This window comes from Sciurus carolinensis, chromosome 2 (assembly GCF_902686445.1).
Source record: "Sciurus carolinensis chromosome 2, mSciCar1.2, whole genome shotgun sequence".
In the NCBI taxonomy this organism is placed as follows: domain Eukaryota; kingdom Metazoa; phylum Chordata; class Mammalia; order Rodentia; family Sciuridae; genus Sciurus; species Sciurus carolinensis.
The window spans coordinates 41,238,248-41,255,410 of record NC_062214.1 but is presented as its reverse complement, the minus strand read 5'-3'; the positions used below and the strand labels follow the sequence as shown (position 1 = coordinate 41,255,410).

The window sequence follows — 17,163 nt, the reverse complement described above, 5'->3', positions numbered from 1 at the left end:
CAATATTAAACTGATGATGCCATGCTTTAATTTGATTTTATTTGATTTAGTGAAACATGTACCAGCCTTGGACAGTTTGCCTATGGAGGGGTCTGGGTCTATCAAAGGCAACAGTAATACTTGCGCATGCGAAGTTCTCTCTTTTGCAAGTTGATGCCTGAATGGTGGGGGTAGGGATGAAGTATATTTGAACTTAATCAACACCTAAGAATGGGTCAGCCAGATCCAAGGCATCTTGATGCAGATGGTTTGTGTGAGAAGGTAAATTAAAAGGTGCAGGGAAACCATCTCATCTAGAACAGAGTGATGCAAGACCACAATGAAAAGACATAGAATTAATTGAATTACACTGAGAAGGACTTGTGCTAGCTGTTACTTGATATAAGTATTGATTATACTTAGATGGAATTTATTATGAAAACTGTACTAGTATATTCGGAATGACCATGAATATAATAAATATATGATGTTACTGTAATAAAATGACTTTCAATGTAGGTGGCATTGTGAATTGCTCTGTGGCTTGGAGCTCTCAGATAAATCAGCTTAATCATTCTTTGCCTAAAAGAAAGCAGCAATCATTTTCCTCCACCCCATCTGTATCGTGGGGACATTTCAAACTGGGTAGTCCTGAGGCCTAGATATTAGGAGTTAAGTATTTGGAAATCAAAATGTGTTCAGAATGACATGAGCTTCTATAGCCCCTTCTATCTAGGTCTGTTGTCCCTTGTCCCCTGTGGGGCTAGTTTAAAATTTTAGTGAAGATCAGGGGAGATAATTTGTGAATACCCTTGGCTCATGTTCAGTTGCAAGTGATTTTGTTTTCAATGCTGAAAGGTAAATACTGTACTTTATTTGGGCTGTTCTGTCTAAAATATTAATCTTTTCACCCAGCATTTTAGAAAATTCTTTCTCTCTTGAGCAGTAGTACAGAAATATTGATGGAATTATGTATATTTTTAGAAACACAAAAGCAAGGTAAATTTATTTAGCAAATGTGCCAAGATGTAAATATGGAAATTATTTAATTTTTTTTCTTGTGGCATAGGAGATTGAACCCAGTGTGCTCCATCATTGAACTACATTCCTAAGCCTTTTTATGTTTTATTTTGAAATAACAGTCTCACAAAGTCTCTGAGGTTGGCCTTGAACATGTGACCACCTGCCTCAGCCTCCCAAGGCACTGGGGTTTTAGGTGTGCACCACTATGTCCAACTGAAACCATTTAATTTTTTAAAAACATTCTTCTAATTAGTGTCTGTAGTTTTGGAAGAGATGGACCTACAACTGATCTACTGGAAAGACTTTTGATATGACTGAAATTCCCTACTCTCTGGTCCTTTTGGGTTGAATGACTTAAATTCTGACCAGAGTGAGCTATCCACTAAGATGATTAAAGCTGATGGTTATATTAAGTAATACAACTTCTCCTACATTCTGTGGAACACCAGATATGACTTGGCAGCCTCTTCAAAGGTCAACCATTTGTGGCTTCCGCTCTGTCTTGGCCCTGTTTGGGGCATTTGGGGAGGTGAAGACCTTTAAAATACCTTAAGATAACCTTGCTGGACAGATCCAGATAACCCATCTGGAGAGACAAGACAGACCAGAAATAATGCAAGAATGCCAGGCATTGCTTGTCTTGTATATGGTTGCTGAATAGCAAAGATGTACAGAACTTTTGTCCTCTTTTTTGTTGTTGTTTTTTTGTAATCCTTTTAAGTGACCTCGTGCTTGAGAAATAATTATCATCTGTTCTTTGTAAGGAAACCCGTTGTTCTGCCTTAGGAATGAATTGAGACGACACAGTCCCTGAAGTCAGAAACTGTGATGTTTTCCCCCACCCTGCAGCAGGTTTCTTCTAAGGAAATCAGAAAAGACGTGGATGGGGTCACTTAGTCTTGTTTCCAGCCTCAATGCTCTGTTATTTGTCCAGTTCTTTCTCATTGGGGGGAAAAAAAATAATGGACACATGGCTCTAGATTTCTTGGAAAGAAGAAAACTGTATGAGGTCTCAAGTCAATTTTATGTTCAGCAGTTAGAATGGGAAAACTCCCTGTTGTTTGGGGCTTAGTAAAGAAACATATAGCAATTTTGTGTGGTTAGAAGCATTCATATTTGTCCTGACTCTATGGGTTTCAGGATCAATGCTTATATTGAAGAAGAAGTCCAAAGACGTCTTCAGGATTTGCACCGTGCTATTGGTGATGCCAACAACACATCTGTAGATATGACCAAGGTGAGCTGAAGGAGCTAAGTAACATGGTCTTCCATTTCTCAAGATGACCCTTGTGAATTAACAAGTGGTAGCAGTGATGGTGGTGGGGTCTTTTATGACTTCTTCTAAAGAGAAAATCCAGATATCAAATGTTCCAAAAACTAAATACTACTTAGATGGACCCTAACAGTTTAAAATTCATTTTATTTCAAGTAATTTTATTTAGCAATTTTGTGATTCTTAGAAAATCCTTATTAGGTAAATATAAAGTTTCCTAAAATGATTTATTTGCTTTCTTTGATTTATAAACATTCTGGATATAACATTTTTCTGTTTTCTCCCAAATGCAACCTATTTCCATAAGTATTTCATTTACTTTGTAAATTATTCAAGTAGAAATATAGTTTTCCCCTTGAGAAGAAAGGTATTTGCAACAAGATGATTTTTATCAAAATAAAGACAATTCATTTCTAACCTGCAAATTAAGAAATATCCTAAGGAAACCTTGCTTTCAGTAACAGAAGTTTAAGATTATTGAATCATTTACGTTCAGTTCTTTTTCAGGCAGAAGGATCAATACAGTCATGTTTATCTTCAGAATATAAATTTTGTTAAAGGGTTGTCATTGCTGAATGACAAGTTTGTTTCTATAGAATTTTGTTCCCGTAAATACTTCTAATCAAATCAGTTTTTCTCCCCTCTGTGAACATGATATAATTTAATATAGAGGGCTTTTTATTTTCTTTTCAGGATAATGAGAAACTTCACAATGGCACCATTCAACGTAAACTAAAATATGAGGTAGGTAATGATTTTTCAGATTGATAGGGTCGCCTTAAATTATGGCATGCTCGTGTGATTAAATTTTCTTAATGTTTAGTTGCATAATTAGAATTTTGAAGTCCCAGTGAGATTAATGGCTAATAGGGAAGGCAAGCTATTATATGGACTTAAAATTAAACGGAATCCTGCAGGTTGAAAACCACTTTGACTTTTTTGAACAGCACATAGATTTGGTGGAACTTTGCCCAGTTTTTCATTCGTAACAGTATCCTTTCCCTTGGTCTGCATTTAAAAGGGAGAATTATATAATCAGGATCAGATACGGGGTTTGGAATTGAAACTGAGTACTTCTCAATGTTTTAAAAACCCTGTTCATTTTGTAGACTATAAGTTGGCAGTAGCACAAAGGAAATACTCTTGATTGATTAGCTTATTTCCCCTGTGGATTATCAAACTAATGTTTTTTGGGGGCATACAATTTGTAAGATTTTACTTGTATTTTCTTCCCCTAAAGGGCATGTCCTTCACATTTTCCCATAAACATACACACACAGACACACACACGCACACACACAAAACTGCTAGGTGATAGAAATCTTCCTGAATATTTACATGCATTACTGAATGGAGAGCAAGAAGGTGAATGTGGCCATGGCCACCCCCTCCTGCCAGCCACTCAGGAATGACATTATCCTCCTCTGGATACCCATTCTCTTTATTAGGGAACCCTAGGCAGAGCAAAATGTCGGCCTTCATTTCTTTGTGTCCATGGTGCCTGGCACAGAGCAGGTGTGCTATAAGCCTCCCGTGGCAATGGCTTGCTGATAGCAGTAATGCTGACCTAGCCAGGAAGCACACAATGTTCTCATGAAATGGACCAAAGAGAGAAATCAGACCTGAGTTGGAATACTTGTGAATTACTTTTGGTCTTGCCCTCTAATTCTCATTAAGTATGCCCTAATATTTTTACATTTTGGACATATGGTCTCACATTTATTTTCACAACTATAAATGACCTTTTAAACATTGAATAAAGATCTTGGGATTTGCTTTAGAAAAAAATGAAATGTTAGACCAAGGAATGGATACTGTGACTCAATCCTGTACAGTGTGCTTGTATCAAAATACTTGGTGATTTATGAAATAATAAATATGGAAAATGATGTGCTATGTATAAATTAGATCATCTCTCCTTTAATTATATCAGTCAATACAACTCACTTAGGCTTTCTACTTAAACTCTGAATCAATACACCCAATGAAACTAATGACTATAGGAATCATCATGTGCAAAAGAATCACATCCCCATTCAACTTTTTTTTTTAACATCTTGAACAGAAAAGTCGGTTTTGGCCCACCCAGTGTCTTGTCCCACTTCTGCCCAAAGATGCCACTGATAATTCTAGCATCATTAGAGAAGAGAGAAGGGTGGAGGATCAGAGCAGTCACTGGAGTCATCCCATGCCACAGAGCATCTCAGGCTTTAGAGCTTCCTCCTCAGTGTCACAAAAGAGAAGGGATCAGTCCTCAGTACTCAAGGAGCTACAGAATAGGAGTTACAAATATTGTTGTCCTGAGTATTCTGGTCATCTTGAACCAAAATGTTTTCATCTACCTGAGATCTCTTTCCTAAAGGAAAATGAAACCAATCATGGAGAAGATTTTCAGAGTAAGTCAGATTATTTCAGCGAGCTAATGACTCACAAAGGTGAACACAGCTTGGGGATTGAGTCCAACTGGACATTGCTGCAACGTAAGTTCCAGCAAGTGTCTATAAATCGTGGAAGCAAGCAGGCCATGCAAAGCAGGGTGCTCTGCTTTGTCCTCTCTGAAAGTGTTTCTCGTGAAGAAAGCACATCTGGCAGTGCTCCTCAGAGCGCAGTGGCCCCCAAGTTTTGTTGCGAGCAGCAAGATGAGAAAGAGCTGCTGAAAAGAATAGCTCTCCAGCATCACTGATAAATATCAGGACAGAAGGAAACAACAGGCTGAGATATTTTTACCACAAGTTCTCAACTCTTTACAAAGATACCAGCAGTCACCTGCTACAGGCTGGCACAAAGATGATTCACCAAGCCAAGCATGTGGGGACTCTGTGTGACCCAAGTAGGCTCACCTCCCACATGACAGCATTCATCAGAACCCTGCCATTTCTGAAGCTCTTGCCCCTGGATGTGCCCTTGAAGTCCCACGTGGTGCCATCAGGATCTCATTGTTTTCCTGAAGCTCAGGTTGGCAGCAGCAGCAGCAACAAAGAAGCAGGGAGCCTGAGGCCAGCAGAGAGCGCAGAGCCTTACATGGCCTCCACCCTCACATCTGCAGCTTTACCAGGTTCCTCGCCAAGTTCAGTTGTCTCCCTTAACTCTGAAGATGCTAGAAAGAGCTCTGCATTTAAGCAGACCCTTGTGCAATTCCCAGACCAAATGCTGAAATTTTAAGAGCAATCTTTAAAAGACTTTCTTGAGGTAGTGATTTGTTCTCTGCCAAAACCTGTGGGTGACATGAAGGACATCAAAGGCATTTACTGGCTTGCTGTGGCTAACTGCACAGAACCTGACCCCCAGCCAGCATGCCTGCTCCTCCTTCAGTCAACTTTATACTCTTTGATTCTGTCAGATAAGCACTCAGGCTCAATGAGCATTTTTCATGCTCTACCACTTTCTGAACTACAAGAAATTCAGATCGGCTTTGGTGGGCAAAGCATTCGATTCCTGGGATCCACGCAGGTTCTTCTGCTCTCTGTGTTCACTTACAACAAAAACCTCTCTCAACAACTATGCCAGGACCTCCTGTGTGTCCTGATTTCAGAGTCTGAAGCTGCTGCCTTTGTGAAGCATCCTTTGCTCCACCAGGATCTGGTTCAGCTTTCTCTGGATTGGAAAGCAGATATCCCTGACATAGTTTTGGCAAATGGAGTTCAGTTGTCATCCAGATTCCAGACTACCTTGGTTGACATAATTCACTTTCTTCATGGAAATGTGGGAGTCAATATCCTTTCTCTGGCAGAGGTTCAATTACTGCTTTACACGACTGTCAGGGTTGAGGGTGAGCCCAGCTATGACCAGTGTCAGTCACTTGTCCTTCTAAATACCCACATTGCGCTTATGAGGGAAGATCGTGTGTTTTATCCACATACACCATCTCTGAACACATTTCCTCCACATACACAATTTGATGTGATCAGATGCTGTGCTTTAAGTGAATTCAGGTGTGTTGTTGTTCCAGAGAAGAAAAATTTATTAACAGTAAAACTTGTCTTCTTACAAAAACTCAGGCTTTTGTCAGATTCAGGAAATAGCCCTTCTGTACCCCTGCAAGAAGACCCAAGTGTCCAGTTGTTCATGACCCCATTGCATCTTCAGGGTAGTCAGCTTGGCACACCTGAGGTCTGGAAACTGACTCATTTCTCAAGATGAGGCTCTTCGGTTAATCTCACATTTGACAAGACTCTAGGAAGGAGACTTTCAAAGATGCAGTACATGATTTTTAGATTTTTAATAAAAGGAAAACAATGAAGGAAATAACAAAATGTCAGTGTAACTAATCAAATTGGAATTGGAAAAAAAGCAGACCTCCAGAGTTGAAACTCTAAATATTTGAAATATCTACAGTAAAATGAAAATACCTGATAGCAGAGGATTGATAAAATATCTTTATGATCACCTGCTTCATTTTCTTGAAACTCAAGTGTATAAATTTGGGTCTGTCTCATCATTTGTCAGATGATTAAAGCATTTCTGATTGTTTGGCTTCATGTTGATTTATAGTCTGTTGCACTGGAATCTGTCTAGGCCTGCTGGCTTCCGGCAGGCTAATTTGTGCTGCCTGAAAAAGTGCCCAGTCTGGCAGTGACCTTCATTGACAGCCTCCATTCCAGCCATGATTAGGACAGTGATGTGGCAGAACACTTTAGTGCTACACTGAGCTTCCTATAAGGACCTGGGATTTCAGATGTCCTCCCATCACTGCAGTTGCATGGAGGAGACAGCAGTGCCTGTCCTACACTGTTGTCTTCTCCAGCTAATTGCCTTTTCCTGTCTTCTTTCGTACTTCTTGACTATTCCCTTTCAACCAGTATGATTTCAGTTCCTGACTTGTCAGTATTTTTTAGTACTCTTCGCCTAGTCCCCAACCCCAACTTCTATCACATTCTACTTCTTTCTCTGAACTTCTGTATTTCTGTCCTAGAAAGACTTGTCATCTTAGAGCCTAGCTTTTTCTAATGGCTTCTTTCTGCTATCTTGTCAGATAAACATATGGTTGCCTCCAAAGTGCATTCACCCCTTTTCCCTGACTTTTCTCCCTCTTTGCCTCTCACCAAACACATCATTTGTCTTTGAAAGAGGTGTTCTACTGGCCTGAGGCGAGTTCACATCTTTATCTGCCTGAGGTGGATCTTCTTTCCACTAAGCAGGTCAGTGGTCAGCATCCTCTCTCAGAGGCTCACAGCTCTGCCCTACAAGATCTCTCTCTCTCCTCTGAGCAACAATTTGTGTCTATAGAATTCAGCCGTACTATAAGCAACCAGGTAACACCTCCTATATTTATTTTTTATTTCATCTGACTCTAGTTGCTTGGTCATTGTTCTCCTGTCTCTTAGGTATGTGTTCTGCTAAATTCCAGAGCCTCAGAAAGGAGGAGCTCTGCCTCTTTTGCTTCATCTAGTCTCCTTCCATTCTCAGCTGGGATCACGTTCAGCCATGGTAGCTACTCTTCAGTGTGGTCCACTGTTGAGTGGATCAGTGATTCCATTCACCCACTCATTTTAGCCCTGACACACAAGGTACAGTTTCTATTCTGGTCAAATCTTTGGGTAGTGTGCAACATGAATGTAGTCCTTTTCTTTATTCCTATTACTAATTGATGATAAGGACAGAGCCAAAATTTAACCCACTCTGAAATTTACCATCCCCATGAGACCAGGAAATGCACAGCTTCCCTCCTGTCATCAGAGCTAATAACAACTTACTCAGCTGATTCTATGTTTTCACCTATTTTCCTCCACCCCGTCTCTGGGGAAGTGAACAGGACAACACAGACAATTGGTTGAAGAATGTGCTATGTTCCACAGACTGGTGCCACAGCTTTGTTTACTCTAAACCAGTGGAGGCTTTTTGGTTTTGAGTCAATTGTATTATCTTGTTTTTAGGTGAACTTTGTCATTTCCAAAGTACCCTTCTTCCATACATTCATACCTTATTGCCTTGCACCTGAAGGCTTTTACCTTTATGTACAGATGTTATGGCTTGGATATGAGGTGTCCCCAAAACCTTCTATTAATGCAGGAATATTCAGAGATGAAGTGATTAGATTAGGAAAGCTATGACCTAATCAGTCAATCCTACTTTGAATGAATTGACTTGGTGGTAACTGTAGGCTGGTGGGATGTAAGAGGGCCCTAGGGGGTGTGCCCTAGATGGGTGCATCTTCCCTGTGACCTCTCTTATACCCCTGCTCCTTCTGCTTCCTGGCCCCACCATGAGCTGAACAACTTTCCTTCACTGGGCCCTTCTGCCATGGTGTTCTGCCTCACCTTGGACCCAGAGCAATGGAGTCTGCAGTCTATGGACCTCAGAAATTGAGCCCCACATAAACTTATCCTCCTCTAATTTTTTTGTTAGGTATTTTGTTCATAGTAATGCAAAACCTGACCAAAACAATGACATTCTTTAAATTAAAATCACTGATTCATCACTATTTTGACTGGTCTTTTTCTATCTTGGAAAAAATTTTTAAACTTATCATAATGCCTTTTAATACCAACACTATTTCTACTAATTTATTTTCATATGTTTTTTCACTTTTCTTAGCTAATTTATTTTCCATTACCTTGTCTTAAATTGTTCCACTCCATAATTTCTTATATATACTTGAAAAGAAAACCAGAATTAATGATCATTAAAAACAGAATAGAATTTAAAATGCCAGCAGAGGGCTAACAATTGGAAAAAAGGTAGCAATAACATAAGTAATACATCATTTTTACAAAGTGTGTTAAATATTAAACAAACCAGACTCGCTTGTCCTCACAGGTACAAAAGCATAATTCTACCATGTTAGAAATAGGGATCTTTATTATTTTTCATAGATGGAGCATGCAGCAAATATGAGCATTACCTAAGCTTGTATTATTCATTATGGCTTTTTCAGTCTGCTTTATGATCCAAGTAGGCTACAGTGGGAATCTCACTACATAATAGAAGCAGCCTACGGCATTCAAATTTTATATGTCACATTTCTCACCTAGTCATACTTTGTACCTTAAGATAAAATATGGTCCTTGGGAATGAGTTTGATTAACTATCTGTGAAGTAAGTATTAAGATTGTTGTAATGCCTATAGAAAATGGTGGAGTTGTTTTTACCATTATCTACCATGACTTCAGTCATAACAACCTCCTTCTGGCTCATTGTTCAGAAGTTCTATACCCAAGACACTCTGTAGTGGAGCAGGTGTAAGTCTAGGTATTCAATAATGTAACATCTCAGTTGTAAGGAGTTTCTGAATCAGGAAGTAATAGGTTCATGTATACTTGGTTGTGTTGCACTTGCACTGTTGTACTATAGTCATAAACATTTGCATTGTGGGACTTTTTGATACATTCCAGACAATACCTCTTTGAGAACTTTTGAAATGGTGATTTCATCTGAGTTTGATTAAAACCCATTTTGCTAACAGCTGCCTGTTTCACAGACTTATGGTTGGCAGGGTGAATTTAGTTAGAATTTGTTGAAAAAACATTTCAAAACAGTTTATCTCCCCAATTTCATTTCTTTAAAAATGTGCATGCTGTCTGTTGGAAGAGAACCCTTAAGTCTTCCAGCAGTAATAATTACAGTAATTTTAATTATCCTTTTCCCAGATAATTTAAATCTTTATATGTTAAATAGATTTGAATTTTTTATCCATACTTCTTTGATAGGCAGTGTTATTGAATGGGCCACTTTCTGATGAGGTCATTTTGTTAATGTAGTTAATCTCCAGTATGTAACCTAGACACCTCATTCCTCAAAACTTCTGTTGTAACAAATGTTCTATCAGTCAGCTATTGCTGAGTAACAAACAACACTCCAACTTCAAGTGGCATACCAAAAAGGCTCATTTTCTTTTTCCACTGCTGGTTTGCAAGTAGATGAAAATGGTTCTGCTACAGGATAAAGGTCATCTGCTACTCAGTGAGGGTTGTTCTGCTCCATATGTCTCATTTTGGGGTTTGTGCTGAAGGAGCAGTAGCCATCATGATGGTGAAAGAAGTACAAAAGGGCAGCTATGAAATCCTCTGCTGGCATCATTGTCTGCTAACTTCCTATGGAACAACATGAGTTACCAGTAGAACCCAAAGTCAAGAGGCAAGGAAGTATACTCTATTCACCAAGAAGCTCTGGCAAGACTGTGAATGTGTATTACACTATGAGGAGAAAAGAATTAGGACCAGAAATTCTATCTGTGATAGATGCTTTATGCCAAAGTTCCCAAATCTCTTTTGAAGCTAAGGCTCAAATAAAACTTGTCAGACTTCTCCCTATTGGGAACATTCAGAAATTGTGAAGAACATATGTTCTAGAACCTTTAAAGTTACCAGGTTCAACTGTTTTCCTATTCAGTTTATGCTTGAATATCTCCAAGGATGGGCTGATCACTTTCTACCACTGAAGAAGTTTATTCATGGAAGACTGCTTTTACTCTTAGACCATTCTTTCTGTAATCTCCTTATACTGCTATACATCCTCAGAGTCTGTCTAGCCAAGGCACCTTCTGTAACAGAAATAAAGCCAGTCTATTCTGTATGTTGTATTATATCACAACCCTTAGAATGATCCTCTCTCTGCCTCCTCTGATTTTTCTTCCTTTCCTCCAGTACCCTTTAGTCCCCAATGTTCCTTGCACAACACAGTTCCAAACCATTGCTGTCTAATCTCTTGTCAAGGATGTGCCTTTGTGATTTGTTAAAGCTTCCTTTTTAAGAATGGAATTGAATAATCTAGTTGATGAGAGAAGGAAAGAGATTCTATATAAATTAATCCCCTGCCCTTATTTGGTTAAAATCTCCTGTTGCTGAAGATGTAGAGCATTACCAGTGTGACAACAGGTCCAACTATCATGTATATTGTGATTTACACAGTGCAGAGGTTTTGCCTATATATTGTTCCTTTTTATCCCTAAACTGACCCTCCTGGAATGGAGGAATTAACGTTGATCTCTACTTCTTATTTGAGAATTTACACTCAGAAGGGATTACTTGTTTGAGAATTAGAACTTAACCCTAGGCCTTCTGTTTTAGTCAGCTTTTTCACTGCTGTGACTATAAGACCTGACAAGAACAATTTTAAAGGAGGAAAAGTTTATTCGGAGACTCACTGTTTTAGAGGTTGCTTAGTCCATAGACAGCCAGCTCCATTCCTCAGGGCTCAAGGTGAGGCAGAATGTCATGACAGAAGAGTGTGGTGGAGGAAAGTGGCTCAGGACATGGCCAGGAAGGAGAGAGAGGGAGAGAGAGAGAGAGAAAGACTCCACCAGACTGATATAAAATATATACCCCAAAGGCACACCCCCAATGACCACTGCCCCCAGCCACACCCTACCTGTCTTCTGTAACCAGTTAGTTCTCTCATAACACAATCTTTTCACCTCTGAATGTTCTTGCACTGTCTCACATGTGAGCTTTCAGGGGACACCTAATATATAAACCATAACACCACCTTACTCCAGAACCTATATTTTTTCTACAATGCCAAAGCCACCTGTTGGTCACTGTTATTCTCAAAGGCAAACCTTTTGTGTTTTGTGTTCTTATTTATTTATTTTTTGTCTATGATCGCAATGAATATTTTTAAGCATTGCTAAGTTGATTCTTGGTTTTTTTTTCTTGTAATATGTAGACATTAAAGGTTTTTTCTGTTATTTTTGTTATTGTTTTCAAGGATTTTCTTACAAGTTTCTTTCCAATTCCATTGTTTCCTTGCATGGGCCTCAGATCTCTTTATTTCTGCACTTTTAGCTCCTATAAAAGAAAAGCCTGAACACACACATAATGTGAATATGACACAGGACAACCTTGTGTGCTCAATGTGCTTCTTCAGCTGGAAATTTAAATATTCTCTGCAGAAAACTGACAAAGGGAAGTGCTCCTACCCTTCTTACCCTTTATGTTTTCCTGGACCATAGAATTCATTGTAGTTGGAACTGAAACTAGTGAAGATGAGTGACACTTTTCATGACTAAAGACATTATAGACATCATAGACATCCTATTTTCCCTCCTCAGGGTCCCACACTCCAGATATTTGGTGGTCAGAGCCACTTAATAGTTGTTACCATATTATTGGTCAAATGTCCTGGACTCAATATTTAATCTTTTTAATCAACTATTTATGAGTTATCCTGAGATGATGACCTTCTTAATGGAACTAGTCTTGCAAGATCTAGAGATAACAAAATAGTGATGTTTTTAATAGTTTCAAGTTGAAACATTCCTTAGATTACCCAATATTTCCATATCTTGAAACAATATTAGTCAACTCATATCTATTCAGAAGAAATAACCAGTTCCATAAGAATCATGGCTTGAATGTCACCTAAACTCAAGGTGTTTCATAACCATCTCTGTCAAACACAGTTTATATTTTCTGAGTAATTTATCCCTAAGGGTATATATATCAAAATTAAAGAACTAATCCTGTATTTGAAAACTTATGTTTTCTGATGTGAGTAAGGTTAGCAGTGTTCATGCCAGTCTGTTAAGTGCTGTCCCTGACAAGGATGGAGAGGATGCACTGGGAGCTAGCATGTGGGGCACATGTCTTGGCCAACTCCAGCTCAGCCTTCAGAGATAGGATGGTATTAAGACAAGGCCCTTTATAAAAGCACAGGCATGCTTCTTTGGGAAATTAATATGAACATGTTTTGGCTATGGGTCACACTCATGATTTGTACTCACTCATACAAGTTATCTTTATTCTCTTTCTCATAACATGGCTCACATTTCAGAAAGTAAAAGATCCTACCATCACTGTCCATAACATCCAAATCCCCATTTTAACTGCTGGAACATAATAAGTACTTGATATATGAGTTCTAACTGCAACTATAACTGTGGCACATGTTAGAAAAAAAGGGGGAATTAGACACGTTCTATTGGGAACAGCATTATGCTGGGAATCAGTTATTTTATTAAATCCAATTTTGAAAAAGAAAATGCTGGTTTTTCTGTGTTTTGGAAGTAAAGTTTGAATATGGGCTCAAGGAGATTTATGTCAGTTCTTAGGTCTGACCTTGTCATGGTCAAAGGATGAACTGAATTTAACCATCTGGTACATAATTAGAGTGGTTAGGGGAAACTGTTGATGACTCCCTGTAGGACTGGACCATTCCATACCCTCTGCAGAGCTAACAGTGATCCAAGCAGATATTGATTCCACTTCCTGTTCATTTCCTCAGTTGACCCCTTTTGAAGGAGACACCCTGAATGGCAAGAGAAGATTCTGATCTGAATAATTACAGTGAAGCCCATGTTCTGCCTGTTTCTTGTAACTGAGGTTCTGACTACAGTGTTTGACCCACAATGAAACAACAACAACAATAACAACAAAATAGCACATTTGTTGACCCAGGACATTATTGCCTTAAAATTGCCTTAAAAGTTCTCAGAAAAATATTTCTTTGTATTTAATTTTAGATATTTCTTATGTATGGGTATACCTTCTATTTCTAAATAGAACCATTTCATACAGCACTTAAAATTACTTCTAACATCATACAAATTTATCTGACAGATCAGCTGCACAGAGTGGTTCCCAAATATGCAGGCTTCCTTGTTTCTTTATGCCCTCCTAGGATGTGTTGTCACCAACTTCCCCTTCAGAGTCAAAGAATCTTCTTTGCTGCATGTAGGAGAATTAACTGATTCCAAAATAAAGAATGTCACAGATATTTCAAAGCTCCCATAAACAATGGGATGTAATGTGGTACAGCTCATATTTACATGTCTAGTATAAAACTCAAGATATTCAAACCATAGCCACTTTCAAATCAAGAATAAATTTCAGAGACATTTATGTTCCTTTTCCTTCCTGTCCATTATAAACATAGTTTAGGGGGATGTTAAGAACCTTTTACACTGTTTCCTGAGAATTCTACATCTCTCATCAAATTGACTTCATAAATTGATTTTTAGAAGTCACACTGCAGCAATGATTTGACAGAAACTCATACTTTTTAATTTTTTCTCTATTTATTATAATTTTGCTCATATATCTTCAGATCCCTGCCTTATATTTCAGCTACTCATTTTTGATGGAGTTGGTTTCTGTATACTTGTTAATATTTAGTTCATACGAAATCAGTGAAATTGAGGTAAACTGTAGCCAAGGATGATAGCATAGGCTCTGACAATCTTTCTGGTCTTCAACATACCGAGTAATGAAAACAGGAATATCTTCTCAGCAAGGAATCTGCTACATTCACCCCTCTGATTCTGATGGGACAATAACTGTAGTACTGAGTCTAGCTGGAGCCATTGATTGAAGTACACATGCAGGTACTGGTGTGTAAAGAGCTGTCCTGGATTGAGGTTAGTAGATTCCATCACTCCCATTAACTGATCCCTGTTCAATTCACAAACCCACTGAAATTGTCCCATCAATTTTAACCATCTTAACCAATTTTAACGGCATGGTTTTTTTGGGGAGTGGGAATCGGAGGAGTTATAGACAATGTATGAGCCAGAGTCCTAGGTTACTATCTTTTCTTTAGGGATTGATTTCACAGCAGTGCATTCTCAGAGAACTTTTCCATTCATAAAATGCCCATGTAGTAACCAGTCCAACAGTTGCAACTTTAGCGCATTTTGGAAATTGACTTATAAAAAGAGAAAGTTGAGGTAGCAAATACTATGTTTACAGTAGAATCCATCTAGAATAAAAACATTAAATCTTCGTATATAACTTAATGCACTTGAGAAAAACTAAAGGTCTTAGAAATTACAAATGTTTTGTAAGTTATTTTATATCCCCAAGACCAGGTCTTCCATGTGACATGTAATTGATGCCTTTTATTTAATTTATTTATTTATTTATTTGTACTAGGGATTGAATCCAGGAGCACTGAACCACTAAGCCATGTCCCCAACCCTTTTTATATTTTATTTAGAGACAGGGTCTCACTAAGTTGCTTAGGACCTCACTGAGTTGCTGAGTCTGGCTTTGGATTTTTGAGCCTCCTCCCTCAGCCTCTTGAGCTGGTGGGATTACAGACATGTGCCACCATGCCCAGCTTGGTTGGTGCATCTTAATTAAAAGATGGTAATGTTTAATTGCATATCCTAGAGGTGAACATAGGAATTTGGAAAGTAAAGTTTATGTTTCCATTGCAGCTCACAGGATATGCCTGGGAAGTTTTGTCTGCAACTATTCCTTAGTAAAATTCATGATATTTAGACAGCAATGTACATGCTTTATCCTTCTCCTTATTACCCCATCAAAATGTTGTAATCTTGATATTACTATTAGTTGACTCATCAGAACCTGCCTCCAACTCTAAGTCCTATAGAGCAAGGCACCATCTTGTTCATGGTTGGATCCATGCCATGCCCTTGGATTTTGATAAATATCATGCCTCATACCATAGTTGAGGAACTGAGGTACAGCAGGGTCAGTGATTGTTCCTCTCAGACCAAATCTCAGAGCTAGAATTATATTCTATGGAGATCTTTCCACTTTAGAAATATAGTTCTTAAGCAAGACATAGAAATCCAGGGATTAAGAAGTAAAGAAAGAACTTCCTGGCTAAACCATGGCATTTGTAGGTCAAAGACATTTCTTAATATTAAATATATTTCTATAAATACATTAAATTATTTCTCTCCCTTTTCACCTTTAAATACATAAACACCTGCCTGGGGACTTGGGACCACTTTCTGCCAGGGAGCAAGGGAGCTTATTACCCACTGTTTTCTTTTTGCTGCATAATCATGGAGAGATTGTGCAGTTTCTTAAATCCTGTATGTGTCTGAATTGTTTGTTATTTCTATTTTAAAATTTCATATAGCAGAAGAGCATCATTGTGAAAAAAGTGGACTCTGGTTGAAGTTCAAATCCTGGCACTTCCCCCCATCAAATGACCTCACCCTGCAGTCTCAGATCTCTCATCTAATAAATAAGGATAATAGTAGTTAGGACCTCACAGAAAGATCATAGGATTAAATAAGCTGATGCATATAAATGTTTAGTTTATGGGCACAGTAATTATTCCATAACTGAGAACTATATGATTTTAATTTTTATTACTGCTACTACTTTGAAAACATATTTTCTTATGTTTTATAAAACCCCAGGTTAGTGCAAATAATGAGGGTTGTTCAGAGATTTCTTCCTGTTCACATTCAAGAGAACTCATTTTGAAGATTTACTTTTCTTATAATACCTCTTCCTCAGACCCTTCTGAATTCCCACCACACAGACCATAAATATTTGTCACCAAAGTAGAATGGAGATCAGTAAAGGAAACATAGGGGAAGGGAGGGAGAGGGGAAGAACAGGGGAACAAAATTGTCCAAATTATGCTATGTGGATGGATGATGTATCATTATGATTCCTACTTTTGTGTAAAATCATAATGTATCATTATGATTCCTACTTTTGTATAAAATCATAATATACCAATGGAATATATATATACTCACATATATATACATGCACACATATACATATATGTTTGTGTAAGTAGAAGAAGAGTAGAGGATGAAGAAGAGGGGAAGGTAGGAGGAAAGGACTGGGGAATATATTACAGAAATGATGTGCATATATGATTATGTCACCATGAACCCCACTACTATATGTAATTATAATAAACTAAAGCATTTAAAAAAATGTTCATCAAAGCATGATTTATAAAATTGAATGACAGTTAAGTGAATATTTAATTAAAAATAAAAAGCAGATGGTTAATCAAAATTGAAGATCGGGGAATAGAAGAAGGGGATTGAGGGAAAGGGAAGAAATATGGGATAAGGGAAAAACTATAGAATGAATCTGACTAACTTTCATATGTACTTATAGTGCATCTTTTTAAAAATTTTTCTAAAAGTTTTGTTCTAATTAGTTGTACATAACTATAGTGAATCTTATAATTATGCATATTCACAAGACCCTAATTCTTTTAAAAATGTA

At 38.0% G+C, this 17,163-nt stretch overlaps 1 protein-coding gene across 4 annotated transcripts in view; it reads left to right on the top strand.

Moving 5' to 3' along the window:
• The window catches only part of Kif16b (kinesin family member 16B), a 315,616-nt gene that overhangs the window by 209,494 nt on the left and 88,959 nt on the right, over positions 1 to 17,163 (top strand). For 2 of the 4 annotated variants that reach the window (XM_047540971.1, XM_047540970.1), the window contains 3 exons: positions 2,143 to 2,239; positions 2,969 to 3,019; positions 4,341 to 5,074. In XM_047540971.1, the coding sequence (XP_047396927.1) occupies positions 2,143 to 2,239; positions 2,969 to 3,019; positions 4,341 to 4,958 (766 nt within the window). In that variant the 3' untranslated portion in view covers positions 4,959 to 5,074. Of the gene's footprint in view, positions 1 to 2,142; positions 2,240 to 2,968; positions 3,020 to 4,340; positions 5,075 to 17,163 lie in introns of those variants that run through there. The other 2 variants (XM_047540972.1, XM_047540973.1) reach the window with 1 other exon arrangement.